The sequence below is a fragment of the Parasteatoda tepidariorum genome, chromosome 4 (assembly GCF_982258835.1).
Source record: "Parasteatoda tepidariorum strain Cologne lab strain chromosome 4, Ptep-v5.0, whole genome shotgun sequence".
In the NCBI taxonomy this organism is placed as follows: Eukaryota; Metazoa; Arthropoda; class Arachnida; order Araneae; family Theridiidae; genus Parasteatoda; species Parasteatoda tepidariorum.
Window position 1 is genome coordinate 48284680 of NC_141758.1, and position 26246 is coordinate 48310925.

Below are 26246 nucleotides of genomic sequence, written 5' to 3' on the forward strand. Positions count from 1 at the left end.
ATATTTGACCGAATTTAGCATAAGAAAAGTTCAGGAAATTAAGCTTTAAAAATTAATTTTCTATCGACAGCACAAACAGTAACAAATGTAACTTTGAAGACCCAAAGCCTCTAAGAGCCGGACGCGGCTGTTCTGCACCGAATTCAATGTTAAAGGGGAAAGAAAGCTCAAAAATTTCATTTTATCGCAATTTTATCAGGCACCGTAAACACTATTTTTGTTATAATTGAATGATTTAAAGTTGATTTTCGTTATAATAATCAGAGTTTTTCGAAAATTAAGATGGAAGTTAAAGAGATAATGCTTGCAATAAAAAGTTTGCTTCTCAGGCGTCAGACCGCATGTATAGAACCTGATGCACTGAATAAAAGTTGCTGAACTGCTTTAATTATATTGTCAGAAGATTAACGAAACGAAAATAATAAAATAAATGTACCTAAGTCAATAAATGGAATAATAGGCACAAAATAACAAATTAATCATGGAGTTTCGGTAAAAAGGGCAAAATAATAAAGTTTTTGAATTTAAAATATGATATTTTCCTGTAAATGAATAAGCACACGTCCTTTTGCGCATGACAACAATTTTTGTTTTTAACTTCTCTTTCTTATCTATTAAAAGAAACAACGTATTTCCTGAAAGTTTAAAAGCAAAGTTCGAACTGATTACGAAAATCCTGTCCATAAATTTTATAAAATGCTTATGCGTTTAACATGCCAAAAGCGTCCCCCCCCCCTCTCTCTCTTAAAGGTCTATTTCGTGTTTTCCATTTAAAAAAACTGGTTTTGTCATTATTAAAAAATAATTATGGATATAGAACATTCGCCTTTCGTAGCCTTTTAATTTCGAGAAGACTCAGAAGACACGAAAACTCTTGAAGTCGTTTATGCAAATCGTAAATTAATTGGAAAACCTGCATCCGACATTCTACAGAACACCAGGCTCATTACAAAAGTTAGCTATATTTTTTATTCAGTTTGGTATTTCTTTTGGCTAATTACAACAGCCCAGATGCCTTAAAGACAATTAGAAACTGTGTAAAGAAATACAGAATCAATCTAAATTTGCTTGGGCTTTATTAACTCATTGCAAATTGCTAGAAATAAGTCAGACTAGTTGCGCAATTTATGAAATATTCTCGAATTAGACTAAAGTTATGTGGGCTCATTGTAAAAAGCCTAAAAACTGTTAAGAAAATCAAAAAATACTGAACACTTTTCTAATTAACTTGGCAAGCGCATTGCAAAGAAGCATTATTCTTCTAAAAAGCTAGGAAAAGAAGGACAGCAAAGTAAGGCTGGTAATTTGCAAAATGCAGAATTTACCAATTAGCCAACATCACCGACATGCATGTTAAAAAAAACAAAAACTAGTATAAGTTCTATGTTTAACTTGACGATAATGATTATATGTATAATCTTAATATATATATATATATATATATATATATATATATATATATATATATATATATATATATATATATATATATATATATATATATATATATATATATATATATATATAAATCTCATGACACAGTTTTAGTGTTTATACTCCTCAATTTAAACGCATTCAGTTCCCCTTTAGATTGGTATTTTCAATGACTACTTATAAATTTCAAGGCCAGACAATGTCTGTTTGTGGCTTTGATTTGAGCACACCATGTTTTTCACACGGACAATTTTACGTGGCATGCTTTCGAGTGGGCAAAACATCCAGTTTATTTGTGTTAGCTAAAGATGGAATGACAAAAAATATTGTACACTCCATTGCACTAACAAGGGAAACAAGGGAAGTGTGACTCGCCAATTTTGAAATAAACTAGTGGGATGTATGCCTTATGAAGAATAATTATAGGGGGCAACATTCGTTTCGGCCCATATAAGGTCCTATGAGAGATAAAAAAAATAATTCAAAAAATAGAAAAATCAGTATTTTATTACTTCAATGCAGACTATTAGTTATCGTAATTATCTCATACTCCAATTAATTTTGTGGTACTTTCACGTACTATTATAATTACGCATATTTATTGTCAAAATTGATTTCGAAAATTTTGTATAGCTGTAATTTTTCAGAAAAACCTGTTAGGTTAATTTAGAAAAAAAAAATTTGAATCAAATTTTTTAAATTTAATATTTTTTTTTTTTCAAAAAAATTTTCAATATAAATACAAGTGAACATATGAACAAGTGAATATTTCATTTATATGAGAGTTGAAATATAAGTCGAAATATAATACGCATTTTCCCAAACTGATTTATAAAAAATAATTTGTTTTCATATCGTTAGATCTTGCAAAAAAATCTGAAATCATTTATGTGATTGCATAAAATTAAATTGCATGTTTAAAAATATCATAAAATTTTTTCAGAGGGAAATTTTAACTTTCAAAATTTTTAATATTTCAATTCGATTTTTTTCATAAAAGATTAACTGACAATACACAAAATTTGAGGTAATTTGTCACTTTAAGGTGGAAAAGCCGTTGATACCTATGTCCAGTGAATTGTTCAATATTTTGTCAAAACATTGCTATTTTTATTATATTATTCATACAATTATTTCTATATCTGATATCCTAGCTAATTTTTGAAATATTTAACTTTAAAAGTTGGCATCCTCCTATCTTGAAACATAGAGTTAGAGTAGCGCCACCATATAAAAAGAGACTACACGTTTTGGGTCCGTACTATTCTATATGGCGGGGCTACTCTAACCTATGCGTTAAGATTGGAGAATGCCTCAAATTTTGTGAATACAGTACAGTTGATCTTTTATGAAAAAAATCGAATTGAAATATTAAAAAAATTTTAAGTTAAAATTTACCTCCGAAAAAATTTGATAATATTTTTAAACATGCAATTTAATTTTATGCAATCACATAAATTATTTCAGATTTTTTTGCAAGATCTAACAATATGAAAAAAATTAATTTTTTATAAATCAGTTTGGGAAAATGCGTATTATATTTCGACTTATATTTCAACTCTCATATAAATGAATATTCACTTGTTTTTATATTTAAAATTTTTTTGAAAAAAAATTTTTTTTTTAAAAATTTGATTCCAATTTTTTTTTTCTAAATTAACCTAACAGGTATTTCTGAAAAATTACAGATATATAAAATTTTCGAAATCAATTTTGGCAATAAATATGCATAATTATAGTACTTGAAATTACCACGGAATTAATTGGAGTAAGAGATAATTACGATAACTAATAGTCTGCATTGAAGTAATAAAATACCGATTTTTCTATGTATTGAATAATTTTTTATCTCTCATAGGACCTTCTATGGTCCGAAACGAATGTTGCCCCCTATAATTATTCTTCATAAGGCATGCATCCCACTAGTTTATTTCAAAATTGGCGAGTCACACTTCCCTAGTTTCCCTTGTAAGTGATTAATATTGTTGACTAATATTTTCAGAATTCGTCGTATATATAATTTATAAAAAAAAGTTATAATAAATTTAAAAAAATTATTATTTGGTTAGTTGTTATTTTCACATTCCGTCATCGTCCACAGCGCACCATGCCTCTTCCACTCATATACCACATACGCACACACTTACAATAAATAAAATATATTTCAATACTCTAGAAATAATTCATACGGCAAAACAACGTTTGCCGGGTCAGCTAGAATATATATATATTTTCTTCTTTTAAATAGCGCTATGGTCAAATTTTTTTCACAGCGGGTTATTTTACTAACGCGGCGAATGAAAAATGATTAATTAATCCAGGAAACATTAAGATGCATGTAAAAGAATAAAATTTCAAATGATCAAACTTTATTTTCTTCTCATTAATTTGAAAATATTAATCTTCAAATTAAAAGTTAACCTTTTTTTTTAATCAAACTTTTAGTGCCTCTTTCAAGAAATACCAGTACCGACGTTCAAAATCTTGTCTCATTTTGGAAATTTCTACGATTTTATGTCAAAAAGTAGTCGACACCATTATTTTATATTAAAAATGAAATATTTTATTAATCAAAATGATAACATATGAAAGATTTTAAAATGATGCCTTGATGATTTCATAATAAAAAGTAGTCCACTTTAAATAAAATTAAATTTTGTCTGCAATTTCACATTTAGGATGATAAAGAAAGTGTAAAATTAAATTCAACTTGAAGTTAGTTTGTTTTTTTAAATTTTAAAAGAAATATAAACTTTAATAAGATATTTCGATAACTTTACAGTAAAAAGTAACACGAATTAAACAATTTTCCTTGGTTATTGAAAAGTAATTGAAGAGCTGAGAATAGATCTACGTTGGTATGTGTTGTGAATCGTTAAGTATCATTTTAATGAATTTAAATAAATTAGTTTTAAAACTTATTTGTGGAAAAACTGATTATGCCTTGTTTTTATTTTTCTATTCTTTGCTTTTATGTTTATTCTTTGCCTTTATTTGTGCTCAAGTTTCCATTTGGCAAAATCTATATATCACACTCATTAAGTTGTCCGCGTCAAAACGTTCATACTGTTAGCATTTTAATTTGCAAACAAAAAGAGAGGCTTTTTAAGGTTATTTGTATATTGTTTGCTGTCTAATGCACTTGGAACTGTTGTCTAATGCACAACTCATAGATAATCACACATCTCCTAAAATCTGCACAGTTTAAAGACTCGAGAAATAACATCAAAATTTTTTTTTCTCAAAAATATAACTTAGAATCTTTTGTAACGTTTTTCAACTACAGAATATTATTTTATTGAACAAAGATCGAAAGCTAGAAACTTTTTTTTTTAACCGAGTAAGTGAAAGGGCAGGTTTACTGTTTTACTTATTTTGTAATACTTCTTTCGGACACGACCTTAAGAAACCCCCTCAGGAAATTAGGACACGCGAGATTGAGTAAGAGTTTTAGTAAATCTATCAATAAAAGAGTTTGAAGAAACAATCATGGCCGCCTTCATTCTATTACGGCGTGTAAAAATAAGCCAACAGAAACTATTTGATGAATCTGTAATATGCGAGCTTCTTTCACCGTTGTGAAACGAATGTTTAAGTAATTTTTTATTCCATTTCACACTTGAACAGGTCTTCGAATGAGTACTTTATATTTTAGTGAAAATTTATTTCGTAATTAAATTAAATTTCTTTATTCCTTTTTCTTATTTCTTTTTAATTTTTAATAACCACATACTTAGTGAGTAATAATAAAAAGCATGCACTATTTACCTTATTTCATTTGACAACTTTCGCAGAATGGAAAAAATTTCTGTAAGCTTTGCTTGTAGTTAATTAAATGTAATAATTTTCGTTCGTAAAGCACAGAGGTGGTTGTGTAGGAAACTGATGTATTGGAATTACGGTTTTTGAAATTTTTATTTTAAAAGAAATTTAAACTTATTTATGTTCCTTATGTGATTGTGAAAAAATCGTGACATTCCCCTTTTAGTAACAAATAAACAATGACGAAGGTAATTTGTAATCGAAAAAACAGTGACTCAGCTAGAAACTTATTGTGGGCTATTCCGCAAATGCATAAATTATTTTAGATGTTTATGTATATTAATAAAAACTGTAATTTTTTTTTTAACGGCAGGCACTGAACTTTCGTTCTTCGCCTAGGAAGATGCCGGAGTTGTTACTCATTTAACGTTACCCAGTGGGCACCTGTGAACCTAGGTCACGGAGGTGAGCAACATTACCCACGCCACGCTGCCACATACCCGTTTATAGGGTGGGCCACAATCACACAATAGAGAACACACACAGAGAGAAACATCCATGCCCTGAGCGGGATTCGAACCCGCAACCATTGGCTTCACAGTCAGGCACGCTGACCGCTCGGCCGGCTAAAAACTGTAAATGGTCGGTAAGTATTTTATTTACGTCACCCTAGAACTGCAGAAGGGGCTGTTGGCGACGGTCTGGGAAACACCCCTGAGGTGGTCCGAAGACATACCAACACAATTTTTGTGTGGCCATCTCCTTAATTTATGCATCTAAAAGGGAAAGAAATTTTCTTCAGATCCCCGTATCCATGGTACTACTCAGCGACCGACCACAAGATTCCACAGATTTTACAAGCACAAAACTGTAAATAGAATTCGCAGAGGGGAAAAGTGGGTAGAATTTTTGAATATTGAATACAAATATTGAAGTCGATTGTTTTCATACCTTGACTTAAAATTACATTAAAAATTGGGGAAATGCTTAAGAAATAAGCTGTTAACATTTGTTAAAGTGGTTCAGAGTATATCATTCAATCGATTTTTTAACATGAAAGCGGCTTATAATTTGAAATACGATTATAAAATAAGCTAAATAATGAGAGAATTTAGTAGCCTAATTAGCTTTCGGTTTAAAAAATAATCATAATTTCTTCTTTAACTATACAAGTTACCAGCAATATATGAAACAATAGCATTTTATAGAGTGCCATCATGAATATAGAATAACCTAGCGTCCACAGAGTAACAAATATGCTCTTAAAGCAAAGTGTTAAAAAAAAAAGGTCTTTCCTGAAATTTATTTTAAAAAATGAAATAAAAGCTATTAAAAACTTGCATTAAAAATATCTAACAAAAAATTAAAACTGCACAAAATAAAACTAACTCTTATTAAAAATTAAATAAAGGGGAACCTATATGTATCAAAACATTTTTCAACTAATGCAAACTGATGAATCATAAGCATACTAATTAAAACTTGCTCCTGGTTAGATAATCTCTTCCAAATTTTTTTAAAAAAATTATCCACTGCCGGAGTTGAACAGCCTATCGATCTAGGATTCGGATTTGTAGCTCAATGTTCAACTTCATAGATTTGAGATTTAGATGAAAACCTAGAAGATAAAGAAACTCTTAGAATATGCTCTGGGATAAACTAGTCTCCGAAATGGTAATACTGTGCACTCCCGATTAGCCGGGTTAATCACCGGGACAGGTCGCACGGACAATCGGAAAACTCCTTTTATTAAAGAAAAATTCAACATCAGTACAAAAAATATAAAAATTACTGACATTTGCATGCATAACATCAAACTAGGAATTTTCCTTATTGAAAAATGTGTAATGCGTCTTCGCCATATATCGATACACATATTTTACGAACCGCAGTAATGTCACCGTAATCAAATCCTCCCATATAATCTAATAAAGTTTCAACAGAGCAGCAGAATGAGAAATTGTATTACATTCATTTACTACATCTTCTGCATCAGTTACTATCATCACTATTTGATTTAACAACATAACGATGACTTCATCAGTCAAATACTGGAAGCCAGGCTCACAAGCATCACTTTGAAACCAATCTTATAAATTTTCTTCATCTAGAATTTCGAAACCTTAGATTTCTTTTGCTTGTTCGAGAATACTGTTATCATATTTTTCTTGAACATCTGAAGAGGATTGTTCATCAAGCGGTATGATCTTTCTCCAAGATCGTGATAACGTAGACGATTTTACCTTTGACCATGCTGCTGATATTCCATATACTTCAATCCAATAACGAATATTGCTTCCAAAAATTTTGTAGTGTTATAACTTCATGAATCAAATTTTTTTAATCTTGAAAATGTTTCTCCTTATATTTTTTGCGTGACTCCGGAATGAGCACGGATAATCGAGAGTGTACTGTATATGGAGACGAAAATCTTCCAAGACAGCAAGGGGTTTCCAATATATGATCCATCTACACTGTTGTAGGTGCGAGCCAGAACAGTAAATGACTAGATCAGATACGAACCTTGGTCGTCTCATTTGAGAATCAAGCGTTACACCCAATCAAGCATCCCGGTTCAAAATGCAAATTTTATTACTATGGATGCCGAAACTTTTTGTCCGTTTGGCGCCGTTTCCGAAGAGGAACTCATAATTTTTTTAGACCCGTAGGTTAGTTTTTTTAATAACAGTCGTTGAACAGCTGACCCAATTTGAGTTTACGTCTGCTAATGTTCAACGCCGTAGCCTTGTAATTTTGAACCTAATCCAGAACACCAGGGTACTCCTGGATCAAGTATTTGGAAAAATTTGCCTTCATGGAGGACTTTTTGATGGAAGTAACACGCATTTGTGTTACATGGAGAGGAAAACCTCCCACAGTTAGCTTAACGGCAAGAGGCTCTAATCCATGATCAGCCTACCACGAAGGGCATTTTATGTCAGCACTATGGTCGGTGCGAAATTCGCATCGACCAGTCATGGCTGGGATTCGAACTGGCTAAGACAGGGGAAAAAAAACAATTGAAGGTCGTTTCCCCTCAAGCCTTTTAAAGGAGTTTTGAAGATAGGGGAAAGTAAAACTTTCAGATTTAATCAACAAATAAATAAATAAACACATAAATAAATAAATGAAGATTTCAAATTTTTAAAATAAATAAAAAAAGAAAAAAATAGCTCTGGTCATTTGAGGAGTCTAAAAATAAGAAAAATTAGAATATCTTGTATTACCACAGAGTAATTTTTATATATTCTAATCATTTCTTATTTTTATATATTCTTATTTTATATATTCTTATTTTTATATATTCTTATTTTATATATTCTTATTTTTATATATTCTAATTTTTATATATTTATATATTCATATCACTTTAAGAATGCTGAGTAATTCAATTTAATTTGAACCACTCAATTTAATTTGAACCTTAGAGGAATAACATTTTGAATAGTTTTAAAATAAATATAATTTTTGATAAAGACAGGATGAAAATATTAAACCAATTAAAAAGAAAACAAAGCCATTATTATAAAACCATTTTAATTTTTCTTGATATGGATTCAAGTCAAAGAAATACAGGAATGAATATTAAATTTATAAATTTAGAGGGAAAAAAAGTTAACAAGATGCAAAATAAAAGTTTTGAAAGATTCAATATAAATCAGTACATTCATAAAATTTACAAACCATAAACAAACTCGGCTTTACGAGAGAACTATCAATAATATGAATACTATAAATTAATTAAAAGATATTGACTAGTATATTACACTAAAACAGCAAAATTCTCAGAATCTAACTTACATCCAAATCACACCATAAATATTTTTTGTAACAAAACAGAAAAATTTAAACTGCAATAGTTTAACAACATATAACTTTTGCTGACTTTAAATCTGATATAATTTATAGAGACTTTCAATTAAACAACTCTACATGATATTTGCTTAATGTTTCAAAAACAAAAACAGAAATATATTGAAGATTTCTATACTTTTGCGCTTTGTTAAGGCAAGACCAAGTGTAAACATAGCTTACCTTACAGCCACAGGAAATGCATTCACTACTGTAGGTAAAGTATACATATGTATAAATATTTTACAAAATATTGCATTTATCAGATAAAGCTTTTATTGCATATGAATTACTCAACAAATAAATCAAATTTATACAACTAGAATATATGAATTACAATTTTTAAACCTTTAAAGTCAAACTAACCTGCCGTCTTAAAACATTAAAAATTATTTTTCAAGAATAAATGAATAAGAGAATCATGCATTCCCTGAGAACAAAATCGTTCTTGTACTTGTTTTCGTAACTTTTCTACTCATATTACTCAAGAAATGTGCCTATAAAAGACATATCCATCCGGCATTATTTGCGTCAGCATTGACTAAATGCCGTCCTGTTTTTCTTATACAATAAATTATTTACTGAAATACATAACTACCAAAATTTGTACCATCATTGACCAAATCCATCATCTCCTTTGCAATTAATTATTTACTGTAATCTACAAATAACAAATATTGAACTGTCATTAATCACATGACAGCATTTTATAACAATCAATTATTTACTGAAGTATAGAAATGACAAATTTTTGTCATACGGACGTTTATGTGTTAAGAAGCCTATTAGTTTAATAGTTATTAAATTATATAAAATAAAAACTATTTATTTATCCCTTAGTGCCCATTTTTTTACATTACATTAGAACTGAGTTAATTGATTACTTAATAAAACTTTTTTAGTTCTATTACTAAATTTTTCAAGGCAGGTTCAGCCTAAGACAAATGGGTTAAAATACATCCCCATGAGAAAAAAATTATAAAACAAAGCAAATTTTTAATGTGATTAAATAACCTATTTTTAATTCATTAAAACTTACAAACTTCATTAAAACTTAAAGATCTAAGCAGTCAATACAAATTGTAGAAAGCTTTTAGATCTTACTTTTTCACAACTAGCAGGCTGTTTTATATCTTTGATCAGCGGTGGCTGTTTACGTTAACATAAATGACATAAATATAATTGGTTAACATAGTTAAAATCAAACAACCAATAAGACTTTCAGTAATCCTGTCTTAAGCGTGGGATAAATTATCCGACATTTTTATGAAAAGATAATTTTTTTTTTTTTTTTTTTTTATCTAATACCGGTTTGAAACAGTTTAGGGCACAAGAGTTAAAAGTTTCTGACTTCATTAATATAATACTGTTAAAGCAAGTTAATTTCAGAAAACTTTTAAAAAATATTTCATTGAGGTAATATGAACCAAATTTTATTTTAAAAAATGTTGTTCAACTTCGGGGCCTTACAAAACAGTCTGAATAATTAAAATTCCAAGGTTTTTCTAAACCACAATCATTAAAGAAGATCAATCATTTTATAAAGATAACTTAACCAAACTGTACAATATAATTCATAATATATTATATTCATCACTAAGGCCCGGATTTTGATGACATTTGCATTTTTGGACATTTTTTGTCCATTAGAGCATTTTTTAAGATTTATAGGGCATTTTTTTCTAAATTTTGGGCCATATTTTGCATTTTAAAGCATTTTTTAAGCTTTTTGTTAATTTTTTCCTATTTTCATTATTTATTACATGAAATGCAATATTTGTCTTATAATTTTAAATTTCATATTGTAGCTCTCAATACCACCTGCATGCCATTATGTTTTTCCACTATGTTATTGATTGATATAAAATCTTTAGAAGTAATTCTTTGTTACAGCTTTCCCATTTTCTCTGTTTTGTATAGTTTAGAACATTACAATTTTCTAGGAAATTTTCTTCTCCAGGAATAAAAATTTGCTTTAAGACAAGAGACACTCGTTTACATTTCAAAATATCAAAAAACGTTTAATAATCCAATGTAATTCTGATATTCAGTAATATTATGAGATGGAAGTTGTTATATTCATTAAAGTTTCTGTACAAAATGAAAATGTTTTGGAGTCAATATATTTTCCTCTTTTTTTGTTATTTTAGGATGTAAAACATATTTTTCAAACTTTAATGAACGTAGAACAAGTATTGCATTGCTTTATAATTTTTGAAATGACTCATAACAATTTTAAAGAGTAAAACATTGTTTTAGTTTAATATTTTGTCTTTATTTAAGTCATGTCATAAGGCATTTTTAGCACATTTATCGCATTTTTACGGGCATTTTTCGTACTTTTTAAGGGCATTAGTTGAGACTTTTTAGGTCATCAAAATCCGGGCTCTATTCATCACCATAAATAAAACAATATAATTAACACATTGGAATAAAAAAAAGTAGTAAAATAGAATTTTTCCTAAAATTATTTCAAAGCAAAGGAAATAATAAGTAATTAGAATCGCTGACTTTGTATAGGAAATGAAAACATTCTCAATTTTGTCTATGAATTTCACCATAAGACGGTTAACAAGTTCTCCGTACTTAAAACGATAAAGCAAATAGAAATTACAGTAACAATTAGGCAGGCGAGCATATAAGAAAAGTATACACAAACTAGTTACGATAATTGACCTAGAGTTGTCTTTATTTTCGTGAGGGTAGACAAGTGATAAAATCATAAATAAATACATCAGCACATTTTAAATTAAGTGGTGCTAAAGATTAAACAACTTAAAACAGCAAATTAACAAATATTGCCATCAAATACTTAAATAAATAACAGAAACATAGATTTCTTACGAAATACTGTATTCATATCTTTTTAAACTCTCACTAAAACAATTTTATGTCATGTGACATAGAAAGTAGGGTGCAGTTTAGTTTACAAATAACACACATTGAGAGGAAAGTGTGGTATAACACACATACACACACAAATCCTCAAGCATTAGAGATGAAAGTACAAATATCTAATTGATTTTGTTTTCCAATGTACATTAGACGAATCAACAAAATAATGAATCCATGAGTATAAAACACTGAGATTCTAGATAACTTTCTGGATAAATAAGAAACCCAGAAATTGAAAAATTTGAATCTTACATTTTGTAATAGGAAACAGTTTTATGCTCGGTCTTAATGGAGTCCATTTAAAACACCGAAACAAACAGCTCACTTGAACTTTTTTTTTTATACAAACTAATATATCACAATTAACACCAAGCACTTATACAATCGTTTATTCTAGTTATTAGAATCCATAAATGCCTAAACACTAGGGTATATTTGCTAAATATTAAATATATTTGCCAACAAACCAGCACTTGGGATCAGTAGCAAAAAGAAATTGAATTAACAAATTTTACTTAACTGAGAAATGCCAACTTTGACAAGTGTTTTTTCATAATTTTACTGAAACAGAAAAACAAAATTTATGAACTTTATCAAAAAATATTGAGCATTAACATAATAGTTAACTGCAATTCACTGAGTTGTCTTTGTGAAGAAAAAAAATTTCATTCCCCAATGGCTGCTTGAAGCCCACCCAGCTTCAGATCAATAATTAACCGATATTCTGAGAAGTCTAAGAAGTAAAGCTAGCTTGAGAAGTAAAAACAGCTGGTGCACAATATTGACCCCCTTACCACCATTATACAGATGGGTTTGAAAATTGTAGAGCCTTAACCTCTATAATCCCTTTTGATGTGCTTTTTTTTTAATATTGCATTCATATAAAAGAATATGACCATGCTATATATATAGAATATGTTATGTCTTTCATATTTTGATAATATTTTAATATCTTTATTAATGTAAACATATATTTATTAATCACCTTCATTTTATTGATTTATATATTTCAGGAACAAATATCAACTTGAAATTAAATGAATAGAATAAATTTTTTTATCTATGTAGAACAAATTCAAGTAGGAAAAATTGCTGATTAAATAATCACCATATTTTAGTCATTTCGTTTAATGGTGAAAACAGGTGCTTTATGTATTGCCTACACCTAACATGGTGAAGAGGGTCTCTTCAACAAAGAATTGTCTCAAAAGTCAACACGAAAGTAATTAACAACATAGGTTCTCTTTGTCAGAAAAACAACTTGACAGTCAATTTATTTTCTTCCAGAAGGATATGCTAGAAAGGAGTTAGCAGATCTGACCCTTAATCTTTTTCTTTTTTTGGTTAAATTCAGATTAATAATACAAATATATAATAACTAAACAAAATGTCAGCTTATAATGTCTTTTTTTAAAACAAGATTTTAAGGCTTATTTTAAAATCCTTAAAATCTTAGGATCACTATGAATTAGTTTACATATGATGATAAAAAAAGCATAAATTAGAGCTATAACAGCTTTAAAAGTACTAGTACAACACAATGCTAATAGAAAATGAGGTAATGAAATAAAACGACAATGCTAGTAGGTGAAATAACCCAGCACTCAACACATATTTATAAATATTACATAATTACTTTATTGTACTGCAGAAAATGATTAGAAGTAAAATATTTTTATGAGCGAAAATTTGAACTTATGGTTTCCATTCCCTTGAATGAAACACTCATAAATCTATATTCTGTCATAGCATTTAGTGTATAAATAAAATTTAAGCAAATGAAATAGTTACTACAGATGTAATAACAAATATATAAAATTTAGAAACAAACTAATAGGGAAATAAATTATGGAGTTTAACCTCTTCCTTCTCACTCCCGCGAAAATGACAGAGTGAGGTTTCGTCCTCTATATTTCCGGGCTAAAGTGTTCAGTAGTAACGAGCCAATAAGAATAAAACTAATTCACTTCTTTTGCCCGGAAAAATAATTTTATTTCTCATTTTACACACTAGATGGCAGTACCAGGATATTTTTAAGGTAATTGTATATAGTTTATTTTAAACAAGATGTCAGCACTAATCAAATACGCGAAATTGGCAAAATAGGTACTTTTATGACCATTTTCCTGAAAATTAACCGACTAAACCGTTTAGTAACCAAAGTTAGAATTTACAGTAATTATGAAAATCTGTAATAGTTGGCATTTCTGCAAATAAGATATTTTTTTTTTAGCTTTTTGCTTCTTTTCATCTTAGCAAAGTTCAACAGCATACACATATAAAAAATAAGTGGCAGTTTTTGTCATCTTTCATCATAACATTGAATAACAATCAACTAATATTTACCAGTTCTAACTACATTTAAGATGAGTCAATGTGTTTCCCTTAACCCTCTAGAACCAAACTACTCATATGAAATCTAATGATTAGGACACACAGTTATAAAAAATTCTGGTAATATGAACATTAAAAATAAAAGTAGAGAGCAAAACTAAATCAATTTGGCAGAATAACAAATATAATTTGTTAATTTGTGGAGGAAAAAAATATTAATTTTATTTTGATGTGTAGTAGTGTATATTTTTAAGTAAATGCAATTATAGGTAGATAAAACATTTACAATAGATTGTACGTGGAAATATACAAAAAGACAATAAATAGAACCAGTAAACATCAAATTTAGATAGTTTTTTTTTGCCATGGCTCACGAATCAATGCATTTTTCTTTTTAAAAAATGGACCTTATGTGTTTGAAACTTTTTAATTTAAAATAAAATGTTTACTATTTGATTTATGAATTGTTGGAAAGCATGAAAACAGTGAAAATATAATATTATTAAAAGGACAATATTGAAAATGAAAAGCCTGGGATGAATGCTGAAGGACACAAATAATGGATAAATATTTCAGGAGTAATAAAAGAATAAATATTGCAATTATTATTGCATGGTACCAATAACATGAGTTGAAAAAAGAATTATCTATAACAGATAATGAATACAAATGATCAAATTGATTATTTTTTTGTTTAATTAAGAATTTTGAATCTGGGTTAATTCAATGCGAATTTATTTTGTATTTTTTAGCGTATGCCAATGCAATTCATGGTTATTGCATGTTTGCCATAAGGATAAAGTTATTGATCAGGAAATTTAGATTGGACTATAAAATCTCGAATAAATAAGCTAACAAATTTCTGTTTAAAAAAATTTGGTAATATAATTAAGTTTTCACTGAAATTTGCATTAAAAAACAGAGTACTTAGAAATTGAGGCAAATAAGATTAGTAACTTAATATTCAATGTTAAACTAGCTATAACAAATTTAGTTTGATTTCATTCAAGCAAATTTAATTTTTAATTTCAGAAAGTGATTGAATTTTTCTAGATATTGCAATATCAATTTTTTATGTAAACTTTCACAATTGCAAATGAATTTAATAAAAAAATTAATAAGAATTTAGAGTAAATATTTACAATAATGATCCAGATGTCAACACATGAAACAATAAAAATCATACGAAAGAAATTTAATAGCAAATAAATTATATATACTAAAGTATATTACAAAGTTACTTATTATAGAATTTATAAAAAAAGAAAAACAAAATCTAAAGACTGAAATTTTCGCAATTATATTAAATTGTAATTTTAGAAAAAAAAATTTCAAAAACATTCACAGTATGAAATTTATTAGTCAAGAAGTTTTAAAATGTAAATGATAAATAAATATTGCAGAAACTTATCTAGTGAATTTATAGTATGAATCTCATTTGTAGCAGAAATTCAAATAGCTAAAATATTAAAGTTAAAAAGACTTAAAACTAATTATTTCACAAAATATAGATGCATTAATTAGTGCCAACACTAAGTGTTTATCTAAATTTATAAAAAAAAATTTCAAAATCAAGACCAAAAAAACTATTTTTAAATTAACTGCAATATAATATTATTTACAGTTGTGATTTTTAATGTGCATAGATGTATATTTTTTATATAATTAAATAATATTGTAGTTCTGCAATCAGATTAAGTGGACTTTCAAGAAAAAGCATGGTAGAATAAATTGTAAAACCTTGTACAAGAGTTATAACACGAATAATGGCAATACTTAAAGAGATAAGAAAATTACATTTATATTCATTTCACACTAATTCTGAATATTTTTAATACCAAAAAAAAAAAGCACTCCAGTTTTAACTAAGTGTTAAAAATTAAATTTAACTATGAAAACAAAAGCTGCATACTTAAATTATTATTCTGAATCATTCATTTAAAGTAACTATTAAGCTAGATATGTACAGTGAGCATTAAAAAAAATGAAATACCCTGAATAACTTTTGATCTAATGATCAGATTTTCACACAGTAGGACTCAATGGCTCACAGGGGTAATGTACATGAATATGCTAATTAGATGATATTTCAAGTTACAAAATCAGACACAAAAGTATACTTTCTCTGAATAAACATACCTTTTTTCCTCAACTGATTATGATTCCGGATCCACAAATTATAGGGGGTAGCCGTACTATCAAAAATGTGGTCCCAATAAATTGGTCAGGTGAACAGTCAAAAGTTAGGAATCCTTACTGTTAATTTCACTTTTTGAGAATATTGTCATACCTTGAGAACTCTTTAAGAAAATTGAAAAAATTTTCTACACAATCATAAAATTCGTTTATCCAAAGACAATTATACACATAAAATAATTTTAAAAACTTTTTTTTATTTAAAAATAGTCTAAATATTTTTGAATTGTAAGGTATAAAACATTTTACTTAATTTTAGGAAGGAAATTTTGAACAGCAAAATACAAAATTTGAACGATACCAATCGAATAATTCCTAAGAAATGAAATAGTTAAAAAAAAAGGTACGTTTCATCAGAGAAGGTATATTTTAACTAAATATCATATTTCAGGTCAACATTGCAAACCATTAAGATTTAATCTTAGTATATGAAAATACGACCATTATATCAAAAGTTATTATTTTTTTGTGCACTGTACAACCATTAAAATATTACAAATCAAAATTCAACTGTTTTATGATACAAAAAGCACAATTTATACATATTTAATATATAGATGTATATAAAAGCTGAACTATACATAAAACTATGCTAATTTTTAAAGGAAAAAAAAAAGATGCCTTAATTGCTAGTACAACAGAAATAATAATTAAAATATAAAGTATCGCTTTTCATTTTAAAATTATGTATGTACTTACACAAGATTTATCTCTGAATAATTAGGAATAAAAATAATTTAAAGATACAAGGTAGATAAATTCAAAAATAACAATTCCCAATTACTGAATAAAGCAAAACTATGTAGCTCATAAATGCTTCATTTGCCACTTTAAAACTATATGAAAAGAATAATAATTTGCATAATTTCATAAATCAAGTAATAAAATTATTATTAAAAGCAATCCATTTTTTTAAAAGAGAAAGAAAAAAAGATTTATAACCCATCCAAATGTGAGACATGGTTTAAAAAAAAAAAAAAAAAAAAAAATCTAGAATAGTTCAATATGAAATTTACAAAAATTTTTTAAAACTGAAAACATACAGCATACACAGTTAAAAGTATTAAGACAAAAATCAATCAAAACTGTGTTATTCAAAAAAGAGGATTTCAAAATAAAAGATCATTTATTTTATTTTTTTTAACAATTATGCTTCATAAAATTGACAAAAAAGGCTAAAAAGTAACATTTATACTATCAGTTGTATATCATAAATTATTAATATAAAACAGCTTTAACTGTGTGATTATTGGTCACTGTTTATTACGAAATGAAAAAAACTTATTGAAATTGAGTTTATAGAATATATAGCAAATAGAGATAATGTAGTTGTTATTGCAAGTTATGGTTTCAACTATTGCTGTACATTAGTAATAATTTGTGTATAAAAGAAAGTTCTATTCAAAATTCCAGGCTTATTGCTAAACATCAACAAATGAAAATAAATTATTATTGAAAAAAAATCAAATGTATTTGATGATAATTCTTATTATTAAACATTGCTTTAAAATTAGTAAATTATTTAACGCCATTTTAAAACGTTTGAGTAAACATGTATATAATAACTATTTATTATACAATGGATTTGTACAAAAGAAAAAGCCTTATTTTGAATCACAAAAAAGTACAACTCCAAAAATGTATATCATTCTAACAAATGTTTCGCCATGATAAAACAAGTACACGAATTTCATAATAACAGTTTAAAAAAAAAAACCTGAGTTACTCAAACTTGAAAACTATTTACAAAAAAGCAAAACGAAACATATTTTGACAACTATGATATTCAAATTTTTTGTGATTCGCTCAGCCTGTAGCAAGCTGATCCTCAGTTTTCAAATTACAAGTACTAAAAATGTGTTAGCATTTGATTGCCTCTGCCAACAACATTCACAGAAAGCTAAGCCAAAAGTAAATACTTACTTTACATTGTTTCTATTTAACAAAACAAAAATGATTACATGCATGACAGTGGCCCTGGTGAACACATTGTTTCTTGGCTTCATATGTGGTTTTTTAAAACATGATTGAAACTGCCATACTAAAAATTGGCAATCATTACTTTGAGTCTTGTTCATTCCTCAGTATGCGGTGCAGCGAGTCCTGCACACCAGAGGACCAACAGATCGAAGCATCTGGACCCTGAACCTATGCTTCCAGAACATGGACAGCAACCTGTTGCTAAGGTTGAACCTTTTTATTATGACACAGAACATGAGACACACATCATTAACAGAACACTGGGTTCATTGGCCATCATGACTCATGTCAAATTCTTTGTGCTTTAGTTCTGGATCCCCATAACACACACTCTTTGGCATTTCTTCTTCTACAGTGTTTTCACGACACAGCAAGAGAGTTGTTATGGTATCAAACCCCTTTAGCCCCATAATAACAGCTTTTCCATCCAGAGACAGCTCGCAGCATGAAAACTCTTTATCAGGAGTAAACACTGCTAGACATTCTCCTGAAAGAAAAGCGTAATTATACATTTATTACTGCACTGTTAACTAACATCTTCAAAATTCCTATTACAACAAAGTTAACCCCTTCCTTCTCGCTCCAGTGAAAATGGCGGGGTGAGATTTCGCCCTCTATTCCTCGCTTTCCGGGCTGCAGTGTTCAGTAGTAACGCACCAATAAGAATAAAACTAATTCATTTCTTTTGCCCGGAAAACATTTTATTTTTCACTTTACACACCAGATGGCAATACCAAGATATTTTTAAGGTAATTGTAGATAGTTGATTTATTTTAAACTAGATGTCAGCACTAATCAAATACGTGTATTTGGCAAAATAGGCACTTTTATGACCGTTTTCTTGAAAATTAAGAAATTAAGCTTCAATTGAAGAGCATGTTTGAAAACCTTTTATATGGCATAAATTAGTTGCCTAATTGCCCCTAGGGTAAGATATGCCTCATTAAAGTTTCAGTTTATTTAATTTTAAGCTAAATAAAAACATCGGGGTGAGATTTCGCCCCGATGTTTTTATTTAGTTTAAAATTAAATAAACTGAATGACAGGGTGAGATTCCGCCCTCTATTTCTCGCTTTCGTGAAATTTCCGGGCTGGAGTGTTCAGTAGTAACGCACCAATAAGAATAAAACTAATTCATTTCTTTTGCCCGGAAAACATTTTGTTTCTCACTTTACACACCAGATGGCAATACCAAGATATTTTTAAGGTAATTGTAGATAGTTGGTTTATTTTAAACTAAATGTCAGCACTAATCAAATATGTGTATTTGGCAAAATAGGCACTTTTATGACCATTTTCTTGAAAATTAAGGAAATAAACTTCAATTGAAGAGAAAACCTTTTATATGGCATAAATAAGTTGCCTAATTGCCCCTAGGGTAAAATATGCCTCATTAAAGTTTCAGTTTACTTAATTTTAAACTAAATAAAAACATAACACGTAATCGTGGTGTAACATTTAGGCTCTTTGCCTTCTACCAGAGAGATTCCAGAATTCAAATCCTAACCTGAGACGGTAGAATTTTATCTCTAACTTTCTTTTCTAAAAAAGGTTGATAACTATCAAATATGTTTTATTCAATCTATAAAATATTTTTTTAAATAAAATATATGAATTATTTAAAAAAAAATTACTAATACATTTTAATTAAAAAATATAATTTTTATTATTTTGTAATTAAAAAGAAAACTACAAAATTTTAATTCAAACCTTACAAAATTTTAATTCAAATCTTAAATGAAATTTTTTCTACAATTATCCAACTATTTTAAAAAATATTTATTAATTTGTTTTCTAAAATTTAACTTTAAAAATTTTTTTTTTATTTAAATTAAAAAATAATAATATTAATGATAATTTATAAATTGAATAAAACATATTAAATAATTATCTAATTTTTTTAGAAAAGGAAATTGGAGATAAAATTCAATTGTCTCAGCTGAAATTTGATTTCGGGATCTTGCTAGAAAGCGAACAGCCAAACCATTACATCATAGCCACAAAGACATATTAGTTGGGAAGTTGTTCGTTTAAAAGTAAATAAACTGGAACTTTAGTAGAGCATATTATTTATAAAGCCAATAGGTATTGATTAATGTCAACTTTATCATCTTTTCTGAGACAAAACAAAAACAAAATCTTATAAAATATAGAAAATAATATTTTTATAATTTTGTTTGAAGTATGAAGACCTCTTTATCCATTGACATTTCAAAGTTACCTTCAAAGAAGCGGTTTGATTGAAGTTTAAAAGCAGAAGTCGGAAACACAATACCAGACCCAACAATACCCAACAAGAACAAACCAATCCAGTCAACACTATTTAGGAATAGTGTCCATGAACTTAAAACCATCTCAATAGGTTTAGAGAATATAAGAAGAGAGGAAGCTGGAGTTTAAGAATAGCTTTAAAATAATGTCAGAAAATTATTACATTTAAAAAAAAATTGACTCAGCTTATCAAGATTAGATTCTAACTGCATTTAATTAGCACCATTTTAATAGCATGCGTCAGTCAATTTACAAAAAGGCAGATTCATGCATGGTGTCAATACTATCACACAAAATTAAAGTAAATATTAAAATACAAAACTTACAATTTATTTAAGCATATATTTTGCTTTACTTAATTTTGTTATTATAATAAGATATTGATAGGAAATTTATTACAATCTGAGATGGTGACTCACATGATGATTTCAGTTTTGTCTTTGCGTTGCATTTTGTACTGGTAACACTTATGATTTTTATTTAATTTAAACAAAGGTGTTAGATTCTTGGAGTAGTTAACGGGTTTCTAACCAAAGTCATGGGTTAGATAAACAGGTTTTTAATTTCTTTGAGCAGGCACTGAATATTAAATTATCTAAAAGAAATAAAACTTAAAAATCCAAAACCTGCTTCTTTCAATTAAAGTTACAATAGGGAATCAAAAATTATTTTGATGAACTTAATAAAAACTATAATAAAGTCAGGAAATCAATGCAACTGTTTTGCTCTTGAGATGACACTTTTTGATTTCTTTTTGTCTGAATATAATACAATATATCAAAAAGTGTTTTTTGGTGATGAATGTATAGTAATAGTTTGTAAACTGGATAAAATTTTAAAACTAATTCAACATATTTCTTATTGAAAATATACATGAAGAGTTACAAAAATCACTTGACCATAATAGCTGAGTTTCGAGGATTCTTATAGATTAAATTTACCTCAATTTAAAACAATATTTATTTAATAACCAGTTTACCTTTAGTAACATCCCACACACGTACGCTTCTGTCATAGCCTCTTGAATCGTAAGTCAAACACTTCTTTCCCTGCTCTTCCATTCGAATTTGATCAGCAGGAGCACTATGACCTCTAAGTGTGAATCTATAGAATAAAGAAAAATAACATAATAGAACACAGAGTAAAAAAAGAATGTATATGCAGGGCATCTGCTACATTTTAGATTTTCAAATTCATGACTTTTCATGACTTTCCATGACTAATTCCAAGAATTTTTCATGACTTCACGAAGTTACTATTTTCTCCAACAAAAACACAGCAATAAATTTAAAAAAGCATTATAGTAACATTAATTGAAATGATAGGTATAACCAAAACTGTTATACCCTTCATATTTATAAATTTTAAATTAAAAAAAAAAAATCAGAGTAAAGAAAACGTTGAAGCAATAAAATAGCTGAAAAATACAAAAACAAACATTTTTTTTTTCTCTGCAGAATTATATTAAGATACTTTTTTTGTTCATCGAAAAGGAAAGAAATGCTCCTGATTTTTCTGTTTTCATTTCGGAATTTAAAAAAATTTGCCAATGACTGGCTTGCTTCAGCTAGAATTTTAAATTGGTAAAATAAATAAAAATAATGATAAAAATTCTGAAATCACAGAAGTTAAAAAGATAATTCGCTCTAGAAAAGATGTCTCTTCTTTAATTTTTTAAAAAAACATAATTTTTAAAGAACATGATAAAAACATTTTATATTTTAATAAAATATGACTTTGAGCGAGGATTTTGTAACAAATTCAGAACCTTTAGCCAAAGAAAACCTTTGACGTATAGGAAAAAAATTTAGCAAACAAAATTAGAATATTACCAGCTAAAAAGAATATAAAGATTAAAATTTAAACAAAAAAAAAATATATATATATATATATATATACCTTCTTGCTCCAGTTGATAAATCCCAGACTAAAACCCAAGTGTTTTCTAAGCCATTGACAACACAGCCACCTTGTGATGATATCGCAATGCTGCAACTACTACTCTCCGGTTTCCATTTTTTGAACAATGTACCACTTTGTAAATCATAAACGATAATGAAATTAGGTGAAGTATCATGCAATTCCTAAAATTGAAATGTCAAAAATATATTTTAGTTCTAATTTAATTGAATGTCTGAATGTTCTTTTAAATGTCACACATTTTTTACATGCTTATTTAATTTCGCTTTAAAATTTAATAAAAAGAAATTAACGATGAAAACAGAAAACATTTTACAGTAAATATTTAACCTAAGTAAGACAGAAACTTTAGCAATAAAAATTTGTATGTTTTAAGTCAATAAAGGGAATAGGCAAGTTCTGCAATATCGATTTAATGGAATTAAAAAGATTATAAAGTTGATAGCCTAATATAGCATAGTGAATGTGCTTCATTGCTCATCACCAGTGATAAAATCATTGTTGGATTTACTACAAAAGAATGACTAGAAAAAAACTTACTCTGCAAACAGACACAACATAGTGCCCATCATCACTGATAGCTGACAGTCTAGTAACAAATTCATGATGTGGTATTCTGAGATCATAAACTAATTTTCTACTTGTTAGATCCCACACAAGCAGAGGAAATGGTTTTTGAGTTTCATCTCCGCATACGCATATTCGACCATTTGCACTCACAAGCAGGCTGTTCAAGAACCTAAAATGATATTTTTTTGTTAAATATATATATTTTAAAACCGTCGTTGAACAGCAGACCCAATTTTTGGGTTTACAGCTACTAATGTTCAACTCCATAGCCTTGTAACTTCGAACCAATCGAGAAGGACAAGGAAACTCCTGGATCAGAACCCCAGAGGTATGATTTGTTATAGAAACATGGAGGACTTTGTGACTCGACAGATTCAACGTGCATCAGTCACCATTTACTACAGGGGGATTCGTCGGCAGGAGTAGATCGAATACATGACCTCTTGAACATGGGCCATGTTTTTCCAACCCTACTAACCCAGGATTTTTTTCAATTAAAGTATAGAAGTCTGACACAATCTGATAGTATCAACAGCTTTGACAAGCTTAAACAATCAACTAGATTAAACTAGAATTTTTTAAATGCTTTAAAATTAAACTTCGCAATAATTAATTTTGTAACTCCAAAGCAAGCATGCATTTTATTTTAAGCATACTTCACTATTAGTAGCTTTGCTTTTCAAAATTTGAAATCAAGAAGTAATGCACAAAAACTCTTCACTAAAGAGAATTTTTCCCTTAATATTATATACTTAACATTTCCCTTAATATTATATGGTAAAGACTACAAATTATTTTTTCAATTGAAGCATAGAATACTGATGCAATCCAGTGATATCAGAAACTGTTATAAATGTAGATAACAATTAGAATGAATTAAGTTTCCTTAGGTGCGATTATTGCAACAAAATTCAACTACATAATAATATTACAACTTCAAGAATATAAAAAAGGTACATCATAACACATTACTCACCTGTCTTCACCGACTTTAAAAGTTGTTTCCAAGTCTCCAGTTTCCAAATTTGTCATATTCACATACATTCGATTTCTAGAAAGAGCAACGGCATAGTTTTCATTGTGCAAGCCATAGTATGCCATTTTTTGATTCATAACACCCTTCAGTTTAACCACCAATGTACCTTGATCTAAATGATACACTTTCAACTCTCTGTTGCACAATACCAAAGCTCTATTTATATCAATCATTTTTATATCTTTTGGTTCATTTATTCCAGTTATGCGCCTAACTGCAGCTTGTTCGTATATGTTCCAAACAACAATTTCATTTTTTTCACTAGATATTGACACTACATGAGCTTTATCCTCTTTGATAGTATATAGGCCTGTAAACGGGAAGCTTTTTGACTTAGGGGAATCTGAATCTGGTGAAGAATCATGATTATTTGAATTACAATTATTACTTGATGATGAGATGATGGGTTCTTCTAAGCAAAAATCTAATGGCAACAATGATGATAAGGGAGGTTTACAAGATGTTTCAAAAATGCTTTTTAAAGATGGATAGTCTGAAGAGATATCAGCATTTGAAAAGATTCTCTTTAGCCGTCCATATACTTGTGCAAAAAACTGAGATCCGTCGCTACGAAGTGCATAGCTGGATAATTTCACAAAATTTTCTAACAATTCTACCTGCTTATCACTCTCTGGCAAAGTCTTTTGATAACACCAAAGATCTTCTAACTGCTGATAAGGATCGGCTCCACAAAATTTGTACAAAAGCCAAGTAGCATCAAATAAAAAGTTATCCCTTATATTGTCATTCAACAAGAGAACCAAACGTGGAAGTTCTTCCAATTTTCTTTTGTTTGGATTTGTCCCATAAGCTAAAGGTTGTTCTAGAACAAATCTGTCTTGTGCTTTGTCTGAGTTAGGAGCAATAGGTTTAGCTTTACTTTCTGCCCATTTACCAAAAAAGTAATCAACTAAAATTTGGGCACTACTTTTAATGGTAAACCCTTTATTAAGAAGATACGTTTTAATAACTGTCCTATATGCTTCACAGGAAAGCATTGTTAAAGTTCGACCACCTAGCACTTGTGTTCTTAAGAAAGGTTGTAAAAAGTACTTTATAGAAGCCCAAAGAACTGCAGGAATTCGTCGAACTTTTGGTTCACCACCTAAGAATACTAAATCTAACAGGTTATCTTGACAAGATAAAATATCAAGGATTTCACTTTCACTAATGCCATGTTTTGCTGTAATTAAAAGTCCCAAAACAAAAGTTAATAACGTTATACCTAAATGAGATTCTACATGAGTCAAATACTGAACAATTAATCCTTCAGTATTTTTCTGAATGCTGTCAGATTTTTCCACTAACATGTCAGTCCACTTTAATGTCATAAGTCCAAGAAGTTCGGTATATCGAGCACTAGTGTCACCATCGAGATATGCAGCTATTGTTTCTAGCTCCGACGAACTTAGCTTCTTTTTACGGCTCTCTAATAGCTTGTTGATTGTGTTCTTAGCTTCTTCCTTGGTGAAGTTATTTAAGATGTAGTAACAATCACTATTTTCCATAAGTTCCTGAAAGCAAAATGAAAAAAAAATGGTTGATATGAAATAAATGAATAAATAAAAGCAAATGCAGATTTTATATATATATATATATATATATATATATATATATATATATATATATATATATATATATATATATATATATATATATATATAAAGACTTTGAAGACTAATAGCGATTATTTTAATTAAAGTCAGACTAAATCCAAGTCAGACTCAGATCATTTGCTATATAAGTAATAATAGATAACATTTCAGAGATTGCAGCGGAAAAGAACAAAAAGTCTGACAGTACCTATCAACTAAGATCATAAAATAAATAAATAAAAAAGCATGTGAAACTATTTTGCACAGAAAGTAAATACCTAAATTATTTACAAACTTTTTTTTTTTTTTTTTATACGAGTACATTGATAGTCCAAATGTGCAAAAATCAATTAAAAAATTTAAACACATTTTACTGAAGGCTTAGTAAGCAAAAATAATAT

General features: G+C 28.3%; 1 protein-coding gene across 4 annotated transcripts in view; it reads right to left on the reverse strand.

The window, feature by feature from the left end:
- Positions 1-17598: 17598 nt before the first annotated feature.
- LOC107443268 (NACHT domain- and WD repeat-containing protein 1) overlaps positions 17599-26246 on the reverse strand; it is an 84942-nt gene continuing 76294 nt past the window's right edge. For all 4 annotated transcript variants that reach the window (XM_071182247.1, XM_043053028.2, XM_016057082.4 and 1 more), the window contains exons 10-14: positions 24191-25764; positions 23185-23383; positions 22624-22808; positions 21704-21828; positions 17599-18940 (exon numbers count right to left, since the gene is read on the reverse strand). In XM_071182247.1, coding sequence (XP_071038348.1) covers positions 18720-18940; positions 21704-21828; positions 22624-22808; positions 23185-23383; positions 24191-25764 — 2304 coding nt within the window. In that variant the 3' untranslated portion in view covers positions 17599-18719. The remainder of the gene's footprint in view (positions 18941-21703; positions 21829-22623; positions 22809-23184; positions 23384-24190; positions 25765-26246) is intronic.